The sequence below is a fragment of the Haemorhous mexicanus genome, chromosome 4, assembly GCF_027477595.1.
Source record: "Haemorhous mexicanus isolate bHaeMex1 chromosome 4, bHaeMex1.pri, whole genome shotgun sequence".
Classification (NCBI taxonomy): Eukaryota; Metazoa; Chordata; class Aves; order Passeriformes; family Fringillidae; genus Haemorhous; species Haemorhous mexicanus.
The window spans coordinates 77,751,664-77,779,365 of NC_082344.1; the positions used below are offsets into that span (position 1 = coordinate 77,751,664).

The window sequence follows — 27,702 nt, forward strand, 5'->3', positions numbered from 1 at the left end:
CTCTGATCTCAGTAACTTTGCATACACTCCTCATCTTCTTCTGGAGCTTTCAAGGGGTGCTGGATGCCCCCTATTTTAAAAAAAAATTTACTATTATGTGGGTTATTAAGCACATATTTGTGTTATTACTAAGGATGAAAGCACTGAGACTTGATATTCAAAAACTAAGCTCCTAATTTTTAAAGAAAGTCAATTTTTGCAAGAAGTCAGTTATGACTGAAGTTTTTCCAGTTGTTTTTTCTGAAAGAGCTGAAAGAGGCGAGACTTTCTGCAGGTTACTCCCAAATTAAATCTCCTGGTGTGACACAAACAGAACTTGCATCTGTAGGGGCAAAAAAAATCCAAAGCTCATGATCCCTGCAAAAGCAAAACCTTCCATCTCTGCGAGTATGTCCACACATTTACCTCAAGACAAAATCTTTCTAAAGGCAGCTGATGAATTCTGGAGCATACCAGAATTACTTTTAAAAAGCTCATCAATGAGGACTAAATACATGTCAGTGAACAGAAAGCACCCGTTTGTTTAGAATGCGAACGAATATAAAACCAGTCCTGAATAAAAAGAAGCTAGATGAAGGGATTCAATAAGAAAGCAAATCCCAAGGATGAGGACCCACAAGAGCACATACAGCCCAGTGTCTCAAGTGAAATGTGTGGCTGATGGAAAAGTGTGTTTGTGCTAGAGTATCTCTGTAGAGCACTCAGGAGCACAGACGTGCACGAAACACATTAATTCCTGTTGATTAGATAGAATCAAATTCATCTAATAATGTAAAATAAATAGTAATATGTCTTTTGGAGCAAACATTTGTCCACATTTACAACTGACAAGTTGTAACATTGAGGACATGCCACATATTAGCTGTTGCAAGGGTATAATAAAGATAAAAATCTAATTTCAGGTGTCTGCTCATAATTACACACTTCAATGGCAACTGCTTATTTCAAGACAAAAGTAAGAAAATGGGAAAACTCCTTTTGCTCAACCTGCAGCATCACTATGGAGTGGTGCCACTTACTTATAGGTGATGTTAAACCCTGTGAGATTATAGGCAGCATCACTGAAGAAATGTAGAAGAGCATATCCAGAAGTAGCTACAACTTCAGGTACTGTTTCATTGCTGTCTTTCTCAGGAACAATAAGACCACTGGAAAAGTAAAGGAACAATATTAGAAGTGAAATAAAAGGGAGCAAATGTAGCAATAAAAGGGAGGAACAAGAGTAAATGCACCAGGACTATCAATAAAATAATTGAAACTCCATGTATTTCCATTATTTGAAGTATAATGAATTTAGTGGAATCATAAATAAATGTATTTTGGAAGTATTTAACTTGAGAAAACCAGAAGCTATCTCGAATGTTAGATATCCATATCAAAAACCTTTCCCTCGTCACTCAGCAAAGAATTAAGCAGGTCCCATTCATAAAACAAAGTGGCACCTTTGGAAACAGAAATTGATGTGTCCCAAAAGAATAAAATCTGTATTACAAAATCAAACAAAAGGTCTGCTGAGCCCAGATCTCCTCCTGACTGTGGGCTATAAAAATGATTGGGAAAGGCTGTGACAAACCAAGCAAGTACAGAGCATTGTGGCAATGTGTAATCCATCTTCCAGACACCCAGTTCAGACGCTTAGACCTGCATCTTGGAGAATGCACCCAAGCCAGCACAGTAATAAACCACTCTGCCATGCTTCTATCCAATTCATTTTTTAATCATTTATATCCTTTGGACCTGAAAAATCTACAGCAGTGAAGTTAACAATTTCATTCCACAACAGCAGAAAAAGGATTATTCTATTAATTTTTGACTTGGGTTCCTTTTCTATGAGAAATACAAACAGCCAGCCATGGAATCACAGACTGGTTTGCATTAGGGGCTCAAACCAGAGACTTCAAACTCATCTTGTTTCAGCCCCTGCCATGGCAGACACACCTTCTGCTATCCCAGGCTGCTCCCAGCCCCAGTGTCCAACCTGGCCTGGGACACTCCAGGGATCCAGGGGCAGCCACAGCAAATCTGGGAATTCCAGCCCAGCCCCTGCCCACCCTCCCAGCCAGCAATTCCCTGCCAAGATCCCAGCCCAATCTCCCCTTTCCCAGTGGGAGCCATTCCCTGGCTCCTGTCCCTCTGTCCCTTGTCCCCAGTCCCTCTCCAGCTCTCCTGGAGCCCCTCCAGGCCCTGCCAGGGGCTCTGAGCTCTGCCTGGAGCCTTCCCTTCTCCAGGGGAACATTCCCAGCTCTCCCAGCCTGGCTCCAGAGCAGAGGGGCTCCAGCCCTGCAGCAGCTCCGGGGCCTCCTCTGGGCTCTCCAGCAGCTCCACGTCCTCCTGCTGTTGGCCCCAGGGCTGGGGCAGCTCTGCAGGTGGGCTCTCACCTGAGGGAGGGGCACAGGGACACAATTCCCACCTTTCCTTTGGGATCTGCCCAGGGCTGGGGCAGCTCTGCAGGTGGGCTCTCACCTGAGGGAGGGGCACAGGGACAGAGTTCCCCCTCCCCTGCTGCCCATGCTGAGATCAGCCCAGGGCACAGGGGCGTTTTGGGTCCCAGCTCACAAGGCCAGGGTATGTCCAGTTTCTTACCCACCAGCATCACCAAGTCCTCCCCTCCAGGGCTGCTCTCAATCCCTCCATCCCCCAGTCAGTTCTCATACTAAGGATTGCTCCCATCTGATGCAGGACTTTGCACTTGACCTTGTTGAATCTCATGAGGTTCCTACAGTGCCAGTTCTTGGCCATGTCCAGGTTAATCTGGATGCCATCTCATCCCTCGGGCATTTCAACTGCCCCACATCATCTCATCATCTCTTATAAGCTCTACCTGACTCATCACATCCGTGCTTCTTGTCCTTTCTATCATAGCAGCCTGTCACACTCTCAACTCCCACCTCATTCTTTGCTTCATACTTCTGGGTGCCTTTGGCTGTTTCTCTCACCCTTCCAGGTTCCCCAAGCTCCTCCAGCCTTTTAGTTTCCCAGGACTAGCAGAGAGAAGCAAAGATGGTGGACAAGACTATCTACAGTATTCCAGACACACCACAGACAATGGAGTGTCTGGAATACTCCAGTTATTTTGACAATGGTTTGTCAAAATAACTGGAGTAAACTGACAAAGTAAAATAAACTTTGAAAAAAGTAATTGCTACCTATTTACCTATTGCACTAAATACTTTGTATCTGAGAGGGAACGTGTATTTTTCATTTAACAGAAGCCTGACAAAAACAAAAAAAGTAAAAGTTGATTCCTCCCTCATACAAAAGGCATCAAAGTGGGGACAAATTCAAAGTCTATTGAATTTATGTTTTTAAAAGCCTTTATCCATGTAGAGCACATTGTCTACCACCCCCTGTTCACAGTCAGCTGCTATTTCCCTGTACAGATCCACCTTTCCCCAGCCTCACTTCCACTTCCCAAGGCAAAGGCAAAGCTTTGTGACAAGCAGGGGCTCAAGGGGCAGAGCAGAGCATGCGGGGCAGGGAGCCAGGGCAGCTCCAAAAATCCCAGCCTTGGCCCCTGCCCAGCCACTCCCCAGTGCCCAAGGCCACCAGCAGGCAAAAAGCAACGATGAAAAGAATTTCCCCCTGGGAAGAACATTTATTTAGAATAGAAAGCTAATGCAGTTGAAGATAGTTTGCTAGGACAGAGTAAATGAGTTTATCTGCTCAAGGAATCACTCTCAGCTATCCACAGCACCCACTAATAGCACCTGGGAAGCACTTTTTGTGACCTGAACTTTTCTGTCCCCATGATGCAATACAATGGTGTGCTCTAAGAACAGAACAGACACCCAGCAATCCTTTTTACTACAGATTTGGGGGTATGTGCACCAAAACCAACAGATGAACAAGCTACCTACAGCAGGATCCCACTGAAAACTGCACAATAGCCCTTTCTGCACACAAATCTTACGATGGACAAAAAGATGTCCTTCATTTAATCAACACACCATAAAAATCACTGCAACCTGATCCCATGTTTTGGCTAAGCAACTCCAGCACATCTGCTGATATACATTTCAAGAAATATTTCCTTATGAGAAAGGCAAATTTCCCCCCTGCTGCTCATTCACTTCTCAATGATAAAGGATTAAACAGCAAAATTAATTCCCTTTTCATCTCTCTGGAAGAGGTGCTTTGTTTCATTTTCAATGTTTGAGACTTCTGAAGTTTATCTCTCCCAAAAGACCATCTCCCACAAAACCAAAGAACAAAAAGCCTAACAAACTTCTTGTTTGGTTCATAATACTCCTTTGTAATGGACACTATAGGACAGTACATCACCACAGGAAAACAAACATTTGAAAATAATTTGGGTGAGGCAAACTGCACCTCAGGGACAAGAAAAAAATTGCTTTGTTCTGGTTTCTTCTTCAGCACTTATCACTGATATTACAGAGCAAAATAAGTGGAAGGCAAGACAAAAATTCCCCTCAATAACTTTCCTAATAAAAGGACTATCCTTGACAATTCTTTTTGTTCTCAAAGAAATCTCAAATTTGGGATTTGTTTGACCAGAACACAGGTACCTCCATAACAACGCTTGCATCCCAGATACTCCCTATTTCCATCTTTTTCTGGTGATTCATGTGTAAATAACTAAAGAGGATGTTATCCCACCTACACAAATTTAAGACGCTCTAAGGAAACTTAATCACAGAATTGTCTGGGTTGGAAGGGACCTTAAAGGTCATCTAGTCCAAGGCCCTGCCATGGGCAGGGACACCTTCCACCAGACCAGGTTGCTCCAAGTCCCATCTAACCTGGCCTTGAACACTTCCAGGGATAGGGCATTTTAATTTTTTTCAGAGAAAGCCATGAAGAGAACACAACACAGCAGGAAGAATCACATGCCTGAAAGGCTGAACCTCAAAAACAGTGAATAAATCAACCTGCTCCCAGCATCATATGGAATAAAGAGAAGCTCATTAGAATTTACATCTGCCATGAAAAAGAATCCAATAGGCAGAATCAGAATGATAAAAGATTATGCAAAACTTCCTTTAAATTATGATCTAGAATCTTTGAGCAACTCAACTATGGGCAAGATTAGCATGTTTCACAACACACTGCTTTTATTTCCTTTCATGAGGTTTCAAAACATTTTGCAACCATCTCTACTCCAAAGCAAATAAACACTCCTACTCAGCTCAGCTGCCCAGTGACACCCAGGGAAAGGCAAACCTCTGCTTTGGACTGAAATAACATCTATTTCCTGTAAGCTGGATTGCTGAAGTCAATGTCAGAAAATAAAAGAGTATCAGAGAATCAATGAAACATAGAATGGCCTGATTTAAAGATCATCCTGTTCCACCTGCTGCCATGGGCAGGGACACTTTCCACTATCCCAGACGCCTTGGGCACCTCCCAGGGAACAATTCCTGCCCCATATCCCATCTAGACCTACTCTCTGAGAGCAGGAAGCCATTCCTCCTTGTCCTGTCACTCCACCCTCTTGTCCAAAGTCTCTCTCCAACTCATCGTGGAGGCTCATTTCAAGTACTGGAAGTCCACAATTACATCCAGGAGACCCAACTTCTCCACTGTCCTGCACACACTGCCCTGGTCTTTCCCCTAGAGCATTGAAAAACCAGAATAACTTAAAACAAAGGGCACCTCCTCTATTATTTTTCCTGGATTTGCTATGTGAGTATCACGGTACTGGCATATTCCTTATTTCCTCCAGAGACACAACCTGTTAGAGAGTAAAGCACGAGAAGCTCCACTAAGCAGAAAAAGGGCGTAATTGGGAGTCAGAAAAAGGAAAGGGTAAAAATACAGAGTAGAGGTCAACAAGGAGTAAAAGGATAAAGATGATATTGAAAAATCAGCTTTGCAATCCATCCAAATCCAATGCAAACAAATTATCCTAATTTTAAAATACTTTGATCCATCTGACATACAAATACACAAATTGGCAACATTTCTCTGCTACTAAAAACCAGTCCATGCACCTCATTCATACTCAGAACTAGAAGAGTAAAACTAAAACTAAAAATAGAAGTTACAGAAGACTAAAAATAAAACAATAGTAAAAAATAAAAAAGGAGGGAGGAGAAAATGAGACATCTCAAATTTATTTTCTTAAATGAAGCAAGATGACTCCCAAACATGGACTTTTAAGGAAACAAATCCATTGCAACAACACGTACTAAAAAAAAACCTAGACTACAGATTCATTATAGAGCTGGCAGCCCCTCAAATTACAATCTTCCTTGAAATTTTCTCCCCTTGGCAGACCCAGCTGCTGCAGCACCACTACAGGGAAGCTTGTCTGTCTGCAGAAGCCTCCAGATCAGGAGCTTTGCCCAAAAACCTCCTCAGTTCTTACATGACTGTTGTTATTGAATCAAGGAACAGTTGTTATTGAATGGACTGGTGTTATTGAATCATGGAACAGTTTAAGCTAGGAAGGACCTTAAGGATCATCCCATCCCATCCCTGCCACGGGCAGGGACACCTCCCAGTGTCCCAGGCTGCTCCAAGCCTCAGTGTCCAGCCTGGCCTTGGGCACTGCCAGGGATCCAGGGGCAGCCACAGCAAATCTGGGCACCTGTGCCAGGGCCTGCCCACCCTGCCAGGGAACAATTCCTAATTCCCATCCAGCCCTGCCCTCTGGCAGTGGGAAGCCATTCCCTGGCTCCTGTCCCTCTGTCCCTTGTCCCCAGTCCCTCTCCAGCTCTCCTGGAGCCCCTCCAGGCCCTGCCAAGGGCTCTGAGCTCTGCCTGGAGCCTTCCCTTCTCCAGGGGAACATTCCCAGCTCTCCCAGCCTGGCTCAGTTGTAGGGAAGCTCCAGCCCTTGGAGCAGCTCTGTGGCCTCCTCTGGAATTGCTCTGGCAGCTCCAGGTCCTTCTGCTGTTGGAAGCCCCTGAGCTGGATACACATTCCCATGGCAGCAAGGTCAGCTACAATTTCTGGCAAATAACTGAGGGAATAGAAGGAAAAAATAGAGGAGGGTCAACCATATGATCAATGTACAAGGAGAGGTAGAAGGAGTGAGGTTTCTTTAATTCAAGGAGAGACAGCTGAAGAAGGGTGAAAATGAATTTTTGATCTCAAGTACCTCAGGAGAGATTAGAGAGAAGGAAGTACCAGAGGTTCACAAGTAAAGGACAGAAGCAACACACACAGGTTGCAGCAAGGGATTGTGGCTAGATATTAGTATGAGATTAATTTTATATCATTATCTTAACAACAGTCTCTGGACCACTGACCCAAAGGATCAATGAGATCTCCATCCTAAAGATAAATTCTCACCTTGACTGGACAATGGGCTCTGATGGTCATCCTGTTTTGAGAGAGGGATCAGACCCTTCCAACCCAACTCAGCCCTACACCCAAGTCTGGGTGCTCAAGTGCCATATTTACCAACAAGTACCACAAGGCTGGTGAGCTGCTTCTGCTCCAAGGGAACACAGGCTCACATGATCCTCCACCTGGCACCTGAGAGCAACCACAGCAGCTGCTGGGCCACTGCCAAACGTCCTGCAGAACAACAACTGGGTTTGACCAGGAAAACACCCCCGCCAACCAGAGCAAAACAAAAATAAAGGTGTAAAACCATCTCTGGAAAATGTTTAATGCAGAGTAAAGTTAACAAAACCAACTAAGTTCACAGGTGCTGAGTGCAGTTTGTCTAATTCAGATTTCTTCATCAGTGCTGACAAACATGCTGCATTTGTTTCCATGTTCTTTTACTGCATTTTTGAAGCAGCACATTTACACAGTCTCATTATGCCTGTGGTCACAAATATAAGCCAGCAAAGATATTTTAACACTGTTTAATAAAAAAAACTTAATATGCAGGACCAGACAGCTCTGGGGGCTCTCAGAATACAAGGAGCTTAGTCTACGCACACACTTGAACTGTGTAAATGTTGGCATTAAGCAAATATTTATTGCTGTTAAAAATTGATAAAACAAATTTAAAGCTTCCCTACAGTCCAGTGCTGAGGATTCCCAAGATCACCATATATATATATATATATATATATATATATACACAAGATTACAAGATTATATATATATATATATATATATATATACACAAGATTTTATATATATATATATATATATATTTCAGGATAAATATCATCTTGTGAGCAAACATAAATGAGCATCAGAAGGTCAAAAAGACAAAATGAGAGCAGTGAAGGAAGTGAAGGTTCAGGGGACTGCTATAAAAAGTCAGGGAGGGAATAAAAATTGAGTTGAGAGAAAGGAATTTCTAGTGTTTATCAACAAACTCTGAAAGCTTACAGGGCCCAACTGCATAAAGCTCAGTCTTGCAAATCTCCTGGCAGGGTGCAAATAATGAACAAGGAAATATGGTTATGGTAATAATAAATTGAATATACCCCAACTAAATTGAGAAAATATGAACACTGCTCTTAAACTCCAAAGCATTTATTTTGTATTAGAGAAAGGTGTTTTTCAACAGGTGCTTTCTGATACTTCACCAAAATGAGAAGCATCTGCCATTTTCTGAACTTGGATTACTGAACACCATAGTTCACTGCTAATGAAGTCAAATTCAAATGTCATCTAAAGAAGCAATTAAAAAAAAAATGGGTTTTTTCACTACCTCCAAAACATTATTGTACTAAGTTCACATTTGCTTGTTCTCAGGACCCGGCCTCCTGATTTACCAATTTCCCAGTCTGAAACATAACTGTTAATGCTGTGAACTACTTATAAGTTCAATTTTAAAAGCCCATTAATTTTTGGAAAACACACAAGAAATGGCAGGCACAAATCATCATTTCACCTTTTCACCAGTGTATTAAAAAGTAGCTTGATTAGAACAAAATGACATTGGGTCAAGATGTCATTTCCTCCTCTTCCTGCACAACAGTCAGAGCACGATACCAGGAGAGCACTTCCAGATGGCATTGCCACATTTTTGGAGGTTTTTAGAAGAGAAAGGTTATTACTTCTTCAAATTAGGTGTCCTGTTTTGACTTCACGTTAGTCTGAAGCTTTACAGGAAACATTCTTTTACTCCAAAACAAAGCTACATTTGCAGCTGAAGACCAAAAAAACCACATGTGGTAGTTTAAATTTTTATCAACTTTTGTTCCTCTGCTGATCTTCTCTCACAGACATTATAAGGATTTTTTAGAACAACCATGAAGTCCTTCATTTTACAAATGAGAGGAAGCCCAGCAGAAGGTTAATTCTGGAAATAGTTACACAGCTTCTTGGAACAAGCAGAGTCCCAGGGGAACCATGTTTTTTCCATAGATAACTTGGGATTATTTTCCTAATTTCAGTTTAGAGAATAAAAAACATAAGGTGGTGGTGTCACTGTAAGACTGAAACACAGAAAAGCACAAGTTATGTTTAGGTCTCAGGATGAAATGTCGTTACTGCTCACCAGTAGCCACACTGATGTCTGTTCACATGGATGAGCCAAACACCTGTAACCTGCTGGCAGAACAAGAACTTTTACACATCAGGAGCTGGAGAGGGACATTTGCCATGGGATGGAGACACAGGACACAGGGAATGGCTTCCCACTGCCAGAGGGCAGGAGAGACAGGACATTGGGAAGGAATCCTTCCTTGTGACAGCAGTGAGATCCTGGCACAGAGTGCCCAGAGCAGCTGTGGCTGCCCCTGGATCCCTGGCAGTGCCCAAGGACAGGGTGGACACTGGGAGGTGTCCCTGCCATGGCAGGGGTGGCACTAAGTGGGCTTTACGATCCCTCCCAAGCCAAACCATCCTGTGACGTTTTTCACAAGGCTGATCCATCATTGGTGTTCACGAACACGTTCCAAGTAACTAAAAAAATTGAAGTTTAAGGTACATAAAAGATAGAAATAATTCTATGAGACCTCCATGTCTACAACACTAGCTGGATTTTGGCCTTCTGTCTGTATTGACACACTACAAGTTATAAATCATCTTCAAACGCATAAATGGAGCAGTTTTCTCCTCTCAAAGGAGCCTGCACACCAAATCATCTCCAGCTCAGACAGACAACAAAAAATTTTTTGTCTCTCAAAGAATCAGGATTTGGAAATGAAAACATAATACTTAAATGCTAGAGTGCAGTGACATGACTTGTTCATTGTAAAAGCTAAAAACAACTCCTTAATTGTTTATGCTGACAAACAGTGCACAAAAGGACACTGGCTATGTGTGCTGCACTTGCAGTGTTACACGTTTGGATTACTGGATCATATTTACAGTGTCAGAAGCCACATGTAAGTCAGCCTCTAAGTTAAGGAAATACCACTGGCTACCGTTAACAGTCTCACCGAGGGGAACTCACCTAAAAGCTGCCAGTAAAGGAGCATAAATTGAGTCTCCATCGTACACATACAAGTGGTCCCAGCTACACTCTGTGGCAAAGTGATTGAATCGAAGCCTGAGGATTGTATTTGGCCTGTAAAGAAAAAATAAATAATTAAATATTTGCAATTAGCCACTCAACACACAGGGCAAAATCCCTCCAACATACTTCTCTGGTATGAAGCTCTGGTCTAGACAAGACTAAAACTGAGTCATTTGGTGTAACTGTAGGTGCACTAAACATGCTGGCATTCAGATTTTTTTTTTTTTTTTTGTATGCAGCTCTCCTGGTATTAAGCAAAAATTTCTTTACAGTCAGAAAACTGTGTCCTGTTGTGCAGAACAGATCACAGAACCCCACAATATCCTGAGTTGGAGGGGACTGACAAGGATCACTGAGTCCAACTCTTGGCTCTGCACAGGACACCCCAACAATCCCATCCTGTGCCTGAGCACATTGCCCAAACGCTCCTGGAGCTCAGGCAGCCCTGGCACCACAACCATTCCCTGGGGAGCCTGGGCACTGTCTGACCACCCTCTGGGGGAAGAACCTTTCCTGAGACATACACTCAGCCTTCCCTGACACAACTTGGAGCCCTTCCCTTAGGTCCTGTCACATAGAGATCAGTGCCTGCTCCTTCTCTGCTTCAGAAGGAAGGCAGGCTGTGATGAGGTTTCCCCTCAGTTCTCCTCTTCTCCAGGTTGAACAAACCAAGAGACCTCAGCCACTGTTCAAACAAGCCAAATGTCACTCTCCAGCTCTCCTGGAGCCCCTCCAGGCCCTGCCAGGGGCTCTGAGCTCTGCCTGGAGCCTTCCCTTCTCCAGGGGAACATTCCCAGCTCTCCCAGCCTGGCTCCAGAGCAGAGGGGCTCCAGCCCTGCAGCAGCTCCGGGGCCTCCTCTGGGCTCTCTCCAGCAGCTCCACGTCCTCCTGCTGTTGGCCCCAGGGCTGGGGCAGCTCTGCAGGTGGGCTCTCACCTGAGGGAGGGGCACAGGGACACAGTCCCCCCTCCCCTGCTGCCCACACTGGGATCAGCCCAGGCACGGGGGGCTCTGGGCTGGGTCATGTCCAGCTCTCACCCAGCAGCACCCCCAGGTCCTTCTCCCCAGGGCTGCTCTCCAGCTGTTCCCCACCCATCCTGTGTTTGTGCTCTGCCTTGCTCCAGCCCCATGCAGGACCTTGCACTTGGCCATGTGTAACTTCATGAGGTTCACACAGTCCCATGTCTCTGGTCTGTCCAGGCCCCCTTTGGTGCCATTTCTTCCCTTCAGTACCTTGCCCACACCACAGGGCCTGGTATCCACTGGCAAATTTGCTAAGGGTGCCTTGATCCCACAGTGCATGTCAGCAACAGATACATTAAACACAGGGAGAAGACGAAGGAAAAGTGCCCTCTGGAACTGCAGTAAATTCTGATCGTCCAAGATGCCAAGAGGCCTCAGTTTGCAGTGTCCAGTACAAGTTCACACTCTCACACAACTCCTGACAATTCACAGCCCTTTCTACCTGCACATTCAGGGAACAACATGGAATGTGACTGAACACACAGATGTTATCACACAGCATCATATCTGACCATGGAAAAGCTTTAGAGACTAAACAAATGGATCCTACAGTCCTGGCACCAGCTTGGTTCTATCAAAAATATATTTCAACAAGTGAGATGCTCTGAACTGCTGCACCATCAATCAGGTGACAGAGGATAGACATTAAATATGCTACTCCTAAAAACCTGTGCAAGAAATTGCTGTAAGCAATATAAGGATCAAATACAAGAAGGGCAGCAAAATGAGGGGAGAGATCTGAGAGACTTCTCCCAGTTTAGAAAACCTTTGCAATAAAAGGTCAATGGTTCCTCCAAAGTCCTCAGGGCTCAGTGAGTAAAGAAACACCTGAAGTTCATCACTACAGAAACTGATTCTTCATGAATAAAAGCTTTCAGAGCATTCTCTTGTTTCTCATACTACTGAAAAATCCCATGTGCAGTGAGTCCCATCATCTGAATGGCCCACTATGATGTCAGTCAGGTAATTCATAATCCTTCATTATTTACAGAAGTGCACTGATTTTTGTCCACCGCATGCTGTTTCAACACAAACCTCTTAATCAGAAGTCAGTTTGGAGGACTCAGTTGCACAAAAACTTATTTACCAAGAACAATTAGGTGTTGCTCGATTTAGCTTTTTGAATAGCCAGAAAGATTCATGAGACCTAACAATATTCAGTGCAGATAAAACTCACCTAAAAGTCCCAATAAGCAACACAAAATCCCAAGCTGCTTCCAAGACTCACCTTCCTTCAATGAGCCAGGTGCATTTTGTCTTGTATTTGTAATTTCCAGGCCCATCTGTGACATACCCTGAAGGTTCTGTGAGTCTGCAAACAAAAACAAAGACAAACATTAGTGTCCAGTAGTTTTAAACATTCAGAAAGGATTCTCTAAATTCTGAAGATCCATCATTAGATTATTATTTACTTAAGAGCCACTATAAATAAACCAACTACAGCACAACAAAACCCAGCTGGGAGTCCCTTGTTGAATTCTCCATGCCGGCCTTCTGATGATTGTTCTTCAAGAATGACATCACTTCAAGAGTGATGGTTTCTCTGTCATATTGATGCCATGGTTCCAAACCTGTATGTATGGCTATACCACCTAACCAGCAAACAGAATTCCCCAAGAGAAGCTACAATTATTCCTAAACTATTTATTTACACAAACTGTACCACTGCATGCAGTTCAGATGAAGGCCACAGTGCAACCTCTCACTCACTCTGTATTTGACTCTCCGCAAACTCCTTGGCAACCTCCTGGATGGAGGGCTGGACTGAGTCCCAGGCCAGGCTGGACTGGGCTTGGAGCACCCTGGGATAGTGGAAGGTGTCCCTGCCCATGGATGGGGTGGAATGAGACGGGCTTTAAAGGTCCCTTCCACCCCAACCATTCTGTGATTCTATATTGTTATCAACATCTGCAAATGCTGCACAGTGCAAATTCTTCTCCAGCAAAAGAAAACCATTGGGATATGAGCCCCATTCCTGTCTCATTTGAATTAGTCAAAATATTCCAGATGAGTATTGCAGAAACTGCTGAAAATAAATGACAGGGAAGGATGGCAGCAGAAGGCAGCAGCACCTGAAGGTGCCCAAACACCACGTTCTGGTAGAGCACACACTGGCACCCAAACCAGGATTCCTTCCTAGGCCAGTTATAAACTCCATGGTCGGCACACTGCCGGAGCAAATCACAGCCCTCTGGCAAAACTCAACCGTCCTACTTACAACACAGCTCTAAACAAAAACACTCTAAATTTAAACTTGGCAAAAAGAGTAGAAAGCAAGACCAGAAATTCCTCAAACCAGTATCTTGGAACCTTTTCTGTGCCTTTCCCCGGTGATCTGTAAATGCTAATGTCTCACTTTTTAACACATTTTGGCTGAGTCAAACATTATTTTCCAAACTCTTTTCCATCAAGCATTTTTAAGGTTGATCTCTGATTCAAATTTAAAAGGTAAAACTCACAGGTTTTTGAAAACTACCTTCCTCTGTCTCTAAATGAATTTATTACAGTACTTTTCAACCTGAGAAATTGAGCTGAAGATTTTTAAAAGCCAATTACTTAAGTTCTGCAGGAAATGGAAACTGAAGCAAGTGAAAAAAACCCTCAGATTTTTGGAAGCACAAAAAGCATCTGGGCACTCTATGGAGGCACAGATGCCAGTGTAAACAGAGATTATAGTAAAAAAGAATACACATACAGGAGGTATAGATTTAGGCTGGATATTGGAAAGGAATTGTTCCCTGGCAGGGTGGGCAGGCCCTGGCACAGGTGCCCAGAGCAGCTGGGGCTGCCCCTGGATCCCTGGCAGTGCCCAAGGCCAGGCTGGACAGGGCTGGGAGCAGCCTGGGACAGTGGGAGGTGTCCCTGCCATGGCCGGGGTGGCACTGGGTGGGCTTTATGGTCCCTTCCAACCCAAACCATTCCATGATTCTGTGATCTATATTTCTTTTAAAATTTTAACATCTTTGAAAATTCAAACTACTTATCCACCAACTAGGAATTCACAAAACCAAATGAAACTTCCAAGTTCGAGGCAGTAACATCTAGTCTTTTTGTCTAAAAAAATCATTATTTTGAATATAATATCCATGGCAAAGCCATGAATCAAACAGTATCAACACTGATAGAACTTTGCCTGCAACCAAGAGCAGAGATTCTGAAAACCTGAGCAAATCTCTCAAGCTGAAAACAATCTCATGCCATGTAGCAAGCTCTCAGGGAACCTCTGCTCATAGAATTCCTGCAACAATTTGTTCTGGAAGCAATTGCTAATTAATTCACCACAGAAATGCTACCAAGAGTGATATAAAAAATAAAAAAAATAATCCTGGTAGTACTGTACCCCCAGGCATGCCACATCTCAGGTGGGAAAAAAAGAGAGCATTTCAACATCAATGTAATTCAATGAAGTTTCAGCAAAACAGTGAACTTAGTTTTAAAAATATGAGTCAAACTTCTTTGATCCCCTATAATTAAAAACTTATCTGTAAGTTTCTCAGACTGCTTACTAAACTTCCTGCCATTATGGACAAATGAGGGATATTAAAAATCTATAATCTATTATTAAAATGAGGGATATTAAAAATCTATACTTGATTAGAGTTGACATCTCTGAAAGGAAAATAAACAGCCTGCACTGCCTGACTAGAGCAAGCAGTAGCATCCACGTTCTTCTATAAGCACTCTCCCAGACAGAAATAAATCTTCAGCACAAAAGCAAACTGAAATTAGAATCTCATCTTTCCATTCAATACAGAAGATGAGCTGATCTGCAGGCTGCAGTGAAAAGCAAACAGGCCCTGTTCCCATGCTCAGCGCGGCCGTGCCACAGAGACACGGGGCCGCGGGTTGGGATGGCTGCCACACGTCCCACACGGCGTCTGGCTTGGTCTGCGAGCAGAGCCTTGGGAAGGGAGCACGGGAGTAACTCCAGAAGGAAGAACACCCCAGAAATGAGGGACTTGGATGTGGAAAGCTCTCCTGACATACATCAGGCCACTCTCATAGAAGGCTCCTACCCCATGTAAGCTGTCACCACCGCTACCACCAGGGTCAGAAGTCTCTGGGCCCAGAAAGCTTTGGCCATGTGTGTGATGTGGGGTGAGGGTCAGGCCCTGCCGCTGGCTCACAGCAAGCCCTGCAGCTCCACGCTGAGCCAGAGGGCTGGGAAAAGCCCTGGGGTTGCTGTGACAGTGGCCGGACATGAGCCCAGCACGAGGGGCAAGAAGCCACTGGAGGCCCCTGGGCTGTGCCAGTTCTGGGGTGGCAGCAGGGCCAGGGCAGTGCCCGTCCCTGTGCTGGCACTGCTGGGGCACCTCCAGTGCTGGGGCAGCTCTGGAGAGCCCTGGAGGGGCTGGAGCATGGCCAGGGCAGGAACAGAGCTGGGAAGGGGCTGGAGAATCCCTGAGGGAGCTGGGAAGGGGCTGGAGAATCCCTGAGGAGCTGGGCAGGGGCTGGAGAATCCCTGAGGGAGCTGGGCAGGGGCTGGAGAATCCCTGAGGGAGCTGGGCAGGGGCTGGAGAATCCCTGAGGAGCTGGGCAGGGGCCGGAGAATCCCTGAGGGAGCTGGGAAAGTGCTGGAGAATCCCTGAGGAGCTGGGCAGGGGCTGGAGAATCCCTGAGGAGCTGGGAAGGGGCTGGAGAATCCCTGAGGGAGCTGGGAAGGGGCTGGGGAATCCCTGAGGGAGCTGGGCAGGGGCTGGGGAATCCCTGAGGGAGCTGGGCAGGGGCTGGAGAATCCCTGAGGGAGCTGGGCAGGGGCTGGAGAATTCCTGAGGAGCTGGGCAGGGGCTGGAGAATCCCTGAGGGAGCTGGGCAGGGGCTGGAGAATCCCTGAGGGAGCTGGGCAGGGGCTGGAGAATCCCTGAGGAGCTGGGCAGGGGCTCAGCCTGGAGCAGAGGAGGCTCAGGGGGACCTTGTGGCTCTGCACAGCTCCTGCCAGGAGGGGACAGCCGGGGGGGTCGGGCTCTGCTCCAGGGAACAGGGACAGGACAGGAGCAGAGGGAACGGCCCCAGGGGAACCCTCAGGGGAACCTCAGGGTGGGCACTGGGGAAATTCCTCATGGAAAGGGCTGCCCAGCCCTGGCACAGCTGCCCAGGGCAGCAGTGGAGTCCCCATCTCTGGGGGAGATTTCAAAACCTTGTGGATGTGGCATCTGGGGACATGGGGCAGTGGTGGCCTTGGCTGTGCTGGGGAACAACTGGACTTAGAGGGCTTTTCCTACCCCAACAATTCTGTGATTCTATGGTAATTTTATGACTCAGATGCAGAAATCAGACACCAAAAAATATGCAAAGATATCAAATACCACTTGTCTTTGATAACTTGGTGAAACGTGTGGCTGCTACATAGGAAGTGCTTCCCTACTACCTGAACATTACATGTCCTGCTCTGCAAGGAGCAGCTGCTGCACCCTAGTAAAACAATAAGTCAGGTCCTGTACTAGAATACTTACAAAGCTCTAAACTACAACATCAACTTTAAAACCTCCGGGGTAGAAAAAACAACTGCAAGGATCTACTCACAAAACTCTGATTAAAAACTTACATAAGTGTACTGCATAAATACAGATGTGTACATGCATATACACACAATCTTAAGGCTTGTTTCAAACTTCACTGTTCACGACAGTGTTGCGTACACTAAATTTTTCACTGATTTCCAAGTGGACAGCCATAAATACAAACCAAAGGGAAAGAAGAGAGTAAGGGAGAGGAACCTACAACACATACATTCAAAGAGCTCCAACCTTGAGTGTTGCCTATTCCAGCTTTTTAAAGAAAAGGCAAAAGGGAAGCAATGACAAGAATGAAGATTTAATAAAAAAGAAATTCAAAAAGAAATATTTTATGCAAAAAAATTCTACACATTTAATTGCTCCCCACTCATTCTGGGAGCCCCTGAAAAGCACAAAACCAACACAAGAAAATCAGGCAGCAATGAATGGTATCTTCTGGGTAAACAGCCAAATCTGATATTGGAAATCACCAGACAAATCTGTAGTTTCTTTAATAATAACGTAATACTAGCAGCATATATTTTTCAAATACAAATTAGTATGCACTGAGAAAATTCATCTGTGGGCAGGAACTGCACAACAAAGCAAAGCCCAAAGCTGTTGACTAATTTCTATCTAATAAATCTAAACCAAACCTGTTGCTAGTGAGTATAAAAACTCACAAAAAGTACCTTAGAATTTAGGATTAAATAACTTTGCAGCACTTACTTCAAAGCATTGTGACATTAAAGGTACATTATAAGCTGGCAACAGGGTTTTGAATATATTTATTTTCATCAGAAGTATTAATAAAGAAAAAATGCAGCTTGCCCTTCCTTCATTACTCTCCAGAAAAGGTAAGTAGGCTGGTTTGGTTTATAAACACATTAAAATTTAACCTCTAAGTGTCATCACTGGATCCCAAAATGGGTTTGTATTACTTTCAGTTAGACTGCAGTGACACTGACAGTGAAGTCTCATCAGCATCTTGTGTCTGGAGAAGTTTCACAGCCTTTTCACCAAAAAACAACCCCAACCAAATAATCAAAAACCAAACAAAAAACCAAAACAAACCAACCAAACAGAACCAACAAAATCTAAACAAACAAAAAACCACCAAACAAACCCAAAAGTCCCTTGTCCATCCTGATATTTGTTAAATCTAGAGACAGATGCAAGCAATGAGTTTTCTTCCTCCTCCTTCCCAAGTGCTCAAGCACATCACAATTAAAAGTCACTGGTTTGGGTATATTTGGAATTGAAGGCACAAAGAAAGGGCTGTTATAGCCTCTTACAAGAACATTTGCTTTCTATCCTAAATTGATTAATAATTTGACTTTGTTCATGTTCTCACTAAAAGCACTGAGGTTAAAGGACATTTATTATAAGCAAATGCTTTAATTTATAGGCATGGAATAGTGATCAGGCACACTGGGAATGAGAGAAGTAGATAAACAATCCACACAACTATTTCCTGAATTTCTTATGAAGAACAACTAAATCCCTTCTTCTGCCACCCGGGTTCCACACCACAGGTAAAGCTGGGAAGATGTAATTAATTACACGCCAGGTCTCACAGGTGAAGGTAATGACATTACTGCAAAATCCACTTTGATGAGGATTTTACCTATGCAGCAACAGATACCTCAAACAAAGACAATCAACTACTCCAGGTGCCCAGAGAATTCTCTCCTCCTCTCTCTTCTACATACACAGTCTCCTGAGATTATAGTCCTCAAGATGAGCAAACTCATGTAAAAGTCACTGCTGTAGCATAATCATGGAAAACACAGTGTTTTAGGTTGAGACAGACCTTAAGGTTCATGTCGTTCCACCCCTCTTCCACCATCCCAGGGTGCTCCAAGGCCCAGTGTCCAACCTGGCCTTGGACACTGCCAGGATGGGGCAGCCACAGCTGCTCTGGGAGACCTGTGACAGGGCCTCCCCACCCTCACAGTAAAGATTTTTATCCTAAATACATAATTTTTTAAAACAATTTGAGTTGTAACAATCATTCAAATTACCTAACCTCAAGACTAAGCCAACAGAAACAATGAAGGAAAAGCTGATTTCCCTCCTCCAACTCCATTTCCTCACATCAGAAGCGTTGAGGAAAAAAAAAAAAACAAAAAAAACAAACCACAGAACTGTACTGGATCCCAAACAACACCAGCACTTCCCCACTGCTTCAAAACCATCATTTATAGAGGCTGCCTTGTGCTCCTACTGCATTTGCCACACCAGAAACATGATGGAGCTCCACTCTTGTTTGTGCCTCTAAGTTTTACACTCAAACTGAAAATACCCCAAATTCAGGTCCCTTCATATTTTCCTATTTCTTTATTCCCAGCCTCATCTCAGAGACTACAAAGCAGCATTTATTCACTGTAGAACCACAGCTTCATCTCTGCTGAACTAACCAGCCAAGCTGCACTGTAAATATCAACATTACTGTGTACCTTTACTACAGATTTTTCCCTCATTTAAACTTACCAGGTAAAACAAAGAATAAAAGATATTATTATTATTACACTGAAGGAATGCATTCTTCACACAAGCAGCACATTTTGTGCTGTTTTCCAGCACATTTTTCTGTGCCATTGTTCTATTACCTCTGTATTATCTTTGATCTCTGCTTTCACACTGCAATAACTCCAGTCTCAACACTCTTATTTATTTGAACACCTTCCCCAGTGCCTGTATTTTATGCAGAAACATTACCATGACAAAAGACCCATTCATGAGGTCCCCTTGAAGGCCCCCCATACCCACCACTCGTACCTGAGACACCGGCCGTGCAGATGGTGAACACTACAACAGCTGCCTACTAAACCAACCCAACAGTTGCATTCTGCTTTCCCCATCTGTTCCCAAATCCACTTACTGGATCTTGGCCTAGTTCTTAGAAATAAGGATAATTTAGCTGAAAGCGTCTGTAATGCCCAGAAAAATGGGAGTCTCATCCTTCCTTGGTGGTCCTAAAATGCTCCTGGGGTTTGTGGTAGGGACTTGTCTTACACCAGGCAGGAGACAACAGAGCACAGTGGAAGCAAATATTTCTCACACATCATAAACCATCTCACTACAGCACAAAACAAATATATCAATGTCACAGCATATCGCACAATCCAGAGAGCCACAACATCCAGAGTACCACCATACCACATCAGAAAGCTTCACCCCACACACAGGAACACCACCTCCCTTCCAAAGGCATCAAGTATCTGCCCTTCTTGTTCTCCAGGCCAGCCTTTTATCCCCTGATGGTCACACATCACACCTGTGTGCCCTCTGCTCTCTCTGTGGCTGCTCAGCACACCTGGGCACTCCAGGGCTCGTTGCTGTCAATGCTGCTCACCTGCTTCTCACAGCTGCACCCATTGGGGATGAGGCTCATCCCACTCCAATTGTGTACCTAAACATCAACCCCTCTCTTTCCCTGGAAAACAATGACTCCCTAAAACCTTGGGGCAAGAGCCCTTTCAAGTGTCTTACCCTTCCAGACAAAAGGACAAAGAAACCACATTGTTGCAATGGTCAAAGAGAATCATCAAAGGCTCATGCACACAAGGTCTCTAAGACGAATTTTCATCCCTTTCTGAAAATTAGAACTATTCAATTATTCAATGGATCTCAAATACAATCATTTAAGTTGCAGTACAGCACACCTATGACCCTTGTAAATAAAGCCTCATAATTCAAATTCTTTAAAGCCCACATGCTCAGAATTGACAGACATCAACCTTCTCCAGCTGGAGAGCCCTTTACTTTGATAAGCTTTCAAGTTGTCAGGTCTACATTTAAGACCAGGAAAAGCATTCATTGGCAGAACATGTGCTGTATTGTGAACAAAAAGAGGTTAAGCAGCTGACTTAACCTTCAGGCCAGTAGGAACCGGAGCAAGTGCAGTTTCAGGCCATCCCTGAGGAGCAGAGGACCATTGTCCTGCTGCACTTCCTCAGACAAATGCAAACCCACCAAGTTTCCATGAGAAATGTAAAAGCAGTAGCAGCAATCTCTTCTGTTTTCCAGTGCTGTATATGAAACTGATGCCATATTCTTCCTAAGCACTAAACCCCAAAATAATCCATTGAATTCTCAATAAGCCCATTTAGACTCTGATTTAGCTCCAAACTTGCCACCCCCCATCACTGCTGATTTTTAGGCCAAATGCAGAGCTCAAAACTTGGTAGTCACACTTACAGAAAAGCACCAGCCAAAGATCAGTCAGTCTTACAACAGAAGTGAAAATATTGAGACAATCTATAAATAAACATCACAGCCTGACCCACTTTCCTAACAGGGATAGAAATAATTCCTTTATTTCCTTCCTGGCATTCAAAAATTTTAAGCTACTATGCAGCAGTGTTACCTGCTGGGAGAACTGAGCCCTAAAAAAATAAAAGTGGTTAGGAAAAAGATTGCTGTTAACATCTGTTTGGTTCGGGCCTCAAAACCAGATTTTTACACAGATCCTCAGATACAGATCCCTAAAATAGTTATAGCACATTCTGAAATCCAGAGGGGCATTTTTGAACCTACAGAACGACAAATCCTCTTGACTTTTTTAAAGAAAGGCTTCAGCTGAAAAAACAACATAAGAACATGCAAAGATCAGGAAATTGATCATGAAAATACTGTATTTATTAATGAAACAAATTATCAGCCAATATCATAATTTAATGACACCTTGATCAACTAATAAAGAAGATGTTCTCAAAGATGCCACAAGCAGTAAAAATAATACAACAGAAAAGGAGCTTTTTAAGCATAAAATATTAAACCTGAGAGAACGAGGGACGTGTGGTCCCCCAGAAAAATTCTGTATGTTTGTATGATACAAGGATATTCTACCTGTCCCACAAATGTCCTTCTCCTCACATGTATTTCTGTAAAGAATGAAAGGCATGTAAATATTGGTCTCAAAGGAGGGGGCAGAGAAGGATTTCATTGAGGGGAGAAGTCCACAGAGCACCAATAATAAAATAAATGAACAATTTATCACTCCACTCTCCTAAAATCTATTTATTCAGTTTTCCACCTCATTTCAGTCAATCTGCTCCCAGATAAAATCCCTTGAGACACGTGCCCTCTCTCCTAATGGTCCCTCAGCACACCCACCTGGAGAGTTTAGGACAGGCCCTCAAGCAGGACTGTGACTGCTGGCTCAGAGAGCAGAGCCCAGGTCAGCACCAGCGCTGGCCCGAGAGCCCAGCTGAGATTCCAGCTCTGCTCCCTCCCACCAACAGCTGCTGAAACCAAGCTGAGGGCTGAGGGTGACACACCTGAAAGATGGAATGGCACCCAGTGGGACCTGGACAGGCTGGAGAGCTGGGAGAGTGCAAAACTCACGAGGTCCAACATGGCCAAGTGCAAGGTCCTGCACGGGGCTGGAGCAAGGCAGAGCACAGACACAGGATGGGTGGGGAACAGCTGGAGAGCAGCCCTGGGGAGAAGGACCTGGGGGTGCTGCTGGGTGAGAGCTGGACATGACCCAGCCCAGAGCCCCCCGTGCCTGGGCTGATCCCAGTGTGGGCAGCAGGGGAGGGGGGACTGTGTCCCTGTGCCCCTCCCTCAGGTGAGAGCCCACCTGCAGAGCTGCCCCAGCCCTGGGGCCAACAGCAGGAGGACGTGGAGCTGCTGGAGAGAGCCCAGAGGAGGCCCCGGAGCTGCTGCAGGGCTGGAGCCCCTCTGCTCTGGAGCCAGGCTGGGAGAGCTGGGAATGTTCCCCTGGAGAAGGGAAGGCTCCAGGCAGAGCTCAGAGCCCCTGGCAGGGCCTGGAGGGGCTCCAGGAGAGCTGGAGAGGGACTGGGGACAAGGGACAGAGGGACAGGAGCCAGGGAATGGCTCCCACTGGGAAAGGGGAGATTGGGCTGGGATCTTGGCAAGGAATTGCTGGCTGGGAGGGTGGGCAGGGGCTGGGCTGGAATTCCCAGATTTGCTGTGGCTGCCCCTGGATCCCTGGCAGTGCCTAAGGCCAGACTGGATGGGGCTCGGAGCACCCTGGGATAGTGGACAGGGTGCCTGCCCATGGCAGGGGGTTCAGAACTAGATGACTTTATGGTCCCTTCAAGCCAAATCATTCCAGGATTCTGTCTTTTAGCACCTGCAGAAGCTATTGGAAATAAGCTCCCAACTTCACAACACAAACAAGCAATACTAATGTTTGCCAATATGCAGAAGAAAGAAAGACAGGAACAAAACAGCTGTCTCCTAATTTTTGGTTTTACAAGAACTTGTCATTTCCACATACATATTGGTACAGAATTGCAAACACTTCCACAAACACTTCATCAGTTCTTCTCCCTTCCCTTTTCCAGTTCAAGCCAGCTGTTTCTCACTCCCATAGATTGTTGTGCTAAATTCATTATCACAGCAAGAAAACGAATGATTTGCAACCCCTTGCAGAAAAGCACAAGTGGCATTTTCCCCAAACGACTCATGTTAATGAAAGCAATTTCACAAAACATAGAAAAAAAAGGAGCTAAATACCAAACACTTGGAGTGTCTAATGAAGACAGGTGTACACAGTTGGCTTCCTTAAGAAGTTCCCCTTCATTAAGAAGAACGAAATTCAAAAACAAAGAATAATCCAAATGACTTGAATTTAGGCAGGACTATACGGACATAAGAAAAATGTGAATACCAAGCACTTGTCCAGCTCCATGTTCACACTCACCTATGGGATGGGAAGTCACCTGCAGCATTTTATACTCAAACACGCAGCCAAAATCCTGGCTTAGCACATGGAGAAAAGGCCAGACCATAAAGTCTTAATCCCTTCAATGAAAACTTTCTACTGCTGGCTCAGGTCACTTTACGCACACTAATTACTCCACTAGCCATCCTAAGCTTTTCACCAGCTCCTGGGAAGAATAAACCTGTGGTGCTCAAACCATCACAGTGTTTATTTAAGAGCCTGAGCAAATAAACCAAATGTGAAAGTCATCCAGTAACTAAACAGCTCCAGACCCCAGGAGATGAGGAGTTGGAGGGACTTTCATATGCCAGAGTGTGTTTGTCAGCCTCACTGGGACCAGACTAAATCCCTTAGAGAATGGGGTGGGTTTTGGCACTACAGACTCCTATGCCTTTATTAAATGCATCTGCACAATAAATTTTACAATCCAGATCGGGCATTTCCTAACCCACCAACAAATATTCTTGGCTATTAAAACATCAAGCCTTGAATCCTTAGCAGGGCAGAAGATGCAGCAAGAAAAGTTGGTTTTGGAAAAAAAATAAATCCTTCTACAAAATAAAAGAGGCTGGGAGAGCTGGGAATGTTCCCCTGGAGAAGGGAAGGCTCCAGACAGAGCTCAGAGCCCCTGGCAGGGCCTGGAGGGGCTCCAGGAGAGCTGGAGAGGGACTGGGGACAAGGGACAGAGGGACAGGAGCCAGGGAATGGCTGCCACTGGGAAAGGGGAGATTGGGCTGGGATCTTGGCAAGGAATTCCTGGCTGGGAGGGTGGGCAGGGGCTGGGCTGGAATTCCCAGATTTGCTGTGGCTGCCCCTGGATCCCTGGCAGTGCCCAAGGACAGACTGGATGGGGCTCGGAGCACCGTGGGGCAGTGGGAGGTGTCCCTGCCATGGCAGGGGTAGAATGGGATGGGCTTTTTTAAGGACCCTTCAACCTACAACATCCTATGATTCTATGACTTTTTAAACACACTTTAATCTAGCAAAGATGACATGCAACCATTTTATTTTGGGAACAAACTTTGAAAATATAGAAACAATGCACTCATTGACACATTACACAGAATTTGCGGTTTGTGTCAATGCTGCCTTAGCAACAGTCTCACTACAATATCTTTATAATCCAAGCCCTGTTAGCATTTCTTTCTAGGATAAGTAGCTCTGGAGTGTCTGTGAATCACTCTTGGTTCAGGGAAGGTCACACCGCAGCCTCCCGACTCCTCAGCTGCAGAGACAGATGTTCCTGCATGGTGGGGGGAAAGATGGGGGCGTTAGCTTTTCTTATAGTAAGGCAGTGTCTGACATGCAGATCTCTTGATAATCACTACAAAGAAACTCTTCCTTCAAAAAAATGAAGAACACAAACAACAAACAGACAAATAGGCCAATCAAAAAAATACCACAATTGTGGACATCCGACCCAGCCAGCAGAGAACTAAACTCCCTGAGGGAAGGTGTAGCTGTAAAAATCATTCCTTACATCCCTAGCCCAGCCATATGCACCTCTCCTGTTGCCTCCAAAATGACTTTGAAAGGAGCTATTCTGGGACAGTAGTGGGGAAAAAATGAAATTCCATCTGCTCACAACAGATTTGTGACAACAAAAACAAAGACAGTGGCTCAACACTAGTTATGCAAAGTTTTGAAATAACCCTCACTTCACCAAGCTGAACATGACTGACAGGCCACCTCTCTACTAAACAACTCTGAAGAAAGTCACAACTCTTTATTTAGGATTCAGTCACCACCAATCTTTCGTCTCTCTGGCAATGTCCACAGGAAATGGCATTAAGATGAAGAAGGGTTTAGATTAGATATTATGAAGAAATTATTCTCTACAGGAGAGATGAGGCCCTGGCACAGGCTGCCCAGAGAAGCAGTGGCTGCCCCTGGATCCCTGGCAGAGTCCAAGGCCAGGCTGGATGGGGCTTGGAGCAGTCTGGGACAGTGTTGTTGAACACCTTGCCAGCAACGTGTTCCCACTAATGGCAGTGGAATGGAATAATATGCAAGGTACTTTAAGGTGCCTTCTAACCCAAGCTATTCCATGATTCTAAAAGTCTGTTTGCACTAACAAGGAATTGGGCACAAAATACTGCTGTGCTTGCCTTAGTTGATTAAGAAAAACAGGAAAGGAAAAGGTTTTGCCTCGTTCCACTTTCCCATTTAGCTTCCTACATTTTCACTTCATTATCTCTATTCACAACCAAGATGGCTTAAAACATTATTTATAAGAGAAATATCGACCACCTTCAGTCCACACCCTTAAACCTGTAAGGAAAAGTTCATTCTTGCCTCAAAAGTGCTCAGACAAAGAAATGACACTTCACTGTACCCTATGACGGAGCACTAGGAGAATCACTTCAGTGGAGTCCTGCAGAGCAGAAGCCTGTAAGCCACGTCCCGCGGAGCGCTGCCCTGCAGCACGCTCCAACACCCCGCACTGCCCGTGCTCGGAAGCATTTCAACGTGCCACTATGACTTGGGTATCCACCAGGCTCTTTTCCTCTTGGATGTAATCTTTGTTCCAGGCCCAAAGCAACTCTTTGCCCTGCTGTGGGGCTGAGGAAGACACACAGGTGTAGCAGAGGTACAACACCAAGGGCAATTTTGGTGTCAGCCCTCATTTCAGATATTTAACACAATAAATACCAAACTTCAGGTCAAAGGAGGAAATCCCAGCTCAGTGTTTGTTAGACCTAACCACAGATGCATCAATGTGTCATAAGGTCAGTACTTCCTCTCATCTCCTGTGCTTCAAATTAATCTGTCAGAGGTAATTTATAGCACAAGGAGTAAGAAGTGAAGCAATCAAAGAGATAAATTCCTCTTAGACACATGAAAAATCCAAAGGTACCAGGCACTGGACAACAGCTTTCAGGAACCATTTTGTTCTTATGCTAAAATTATCTATGCAAATGTACAAATAAAAATTCTTGGTTTCATGACAAAAATAATTAAAAATATGTCTGCACAACATTTCCTAGGAAATTTTAAAATTCCCACATCCAATTACAGAGCCCCTCCGAGTATCCCAAGTACCTGGACCAGGAGTGCTTGACCAGGTGAGGTTCCCATAGCCCAGGTCATGTCAAACCCCTGTTACACCTGAACACACAGAGCTAAAACCTCAAAATGGAAACATGATTCCCAAAGCAGAGGGAAAAGTGGTGCCCAGCTCTCAGAAGTGGCACTGGTTGAGATGAGCTCTGGGAAGAAGGTGAGCTGTCACAGTAATCTGTGACAGGGAAAAGCAAGGGCAGGTTGGGGACCTAACTTGTTTTTCCCCTTCATCCCACCCACAGCAACAGCTGCTTTCCTGCCTGCCAAGAGATGTGGAGTACTATTCTGAGCTTTCTGCATATCATTATTTAATTTATTTATTAAAGGCTGATAATGGAAAAGGGAGGCAAAACTTGCTCAAAGTATTTGAGTTTTATTTAGATTAAGACAGGCTGTTCAAATTGGCTCAGAGTCAAATGGTTCCACTAATTACAATCCCTAGTTTAGAGAGAGTGCAAGCAGTTCTTGGTTAGGTGCTACAGCTGCAGAGCTCTTCACTTAGGGGTGAGTTTCTCATCTCAGCAAGGTTAACAAGCAGAGTTTAAAGCACATGGCAATTCCCAAACCATGAAATGGCATTTCCCAGGAAATCAGTCAATTTAAAACTGAGCTGTAAAATTAAAGCCCCTTTACTGCTCCCCATTAGTTAAATATTACAGGTGAGAGAGCAGCAGCTGGCACAGATACAACACGAGCACTGCCCCAGTGAAAGGAGTAATGGCAGTCACAGAATCAGAATCATTGCGGTAGGAAAAGCCCTCCGGGATCACCCAGTCCAACCGTGACACCCCCCCCACCTTCTCCAACAGCCCAGAGCGCCGAGTGCCACATCCAGGCATTCCTTGGACACCTCCAGGGATGATGGAGGCTCCACCACCTCCCTGGGCAGCCCCTTCCAAGGCCTGACCACCCTTTCCAGGAAGAAATTCCTCCTGGTGTCCAAGCTGAACCTCCCCCGGCTCAGCCTGGGGCCGTTCCCTCTGCTCCTGTCCCTGTTCCCTGGAGCAGAGCCCGACCCCCCCGGCTGTCCCCTCCTGGCAGGAGCTGTGCAGAGCCACAAGGTCCCCGTGAGCCTCCTCTGCTCCA

The 27,702-nt window shown here is 44.9% G+C and overlaps 1 protein-coding gene across 1 annotated transcript in view; it reads right to left on the bottom strand.

Annotated features, from left to right (window-relative positions):
- ATRN (attractin) overlaps window positions 1-27,702 on the bottom strand; it is a 149,605-nt gene that overhangs the window by 101,346 nt on the left and 20,557 nt on the right. Inside the window, exons 2-4 of the mRNA XM_059845596.1 lie at window positions 12,587-12,670; window positions 10,274-10,387; window positions 1,020-1,148 (exon numbers count right to left, since the gene is read on the bottom strand). Of these exons, the coding sequence (XP_059701579.1) occupies window positions 1,020-1,148; window positions 10,274-10,387; window positions 12,587-12,670 (327 nt within the window). The remainder of the gene's footprint in view (window positions 1-1,019; window positions 1,149-10,273; window positions 10,388-12,586; window positions 12,671-27,702) is intronic.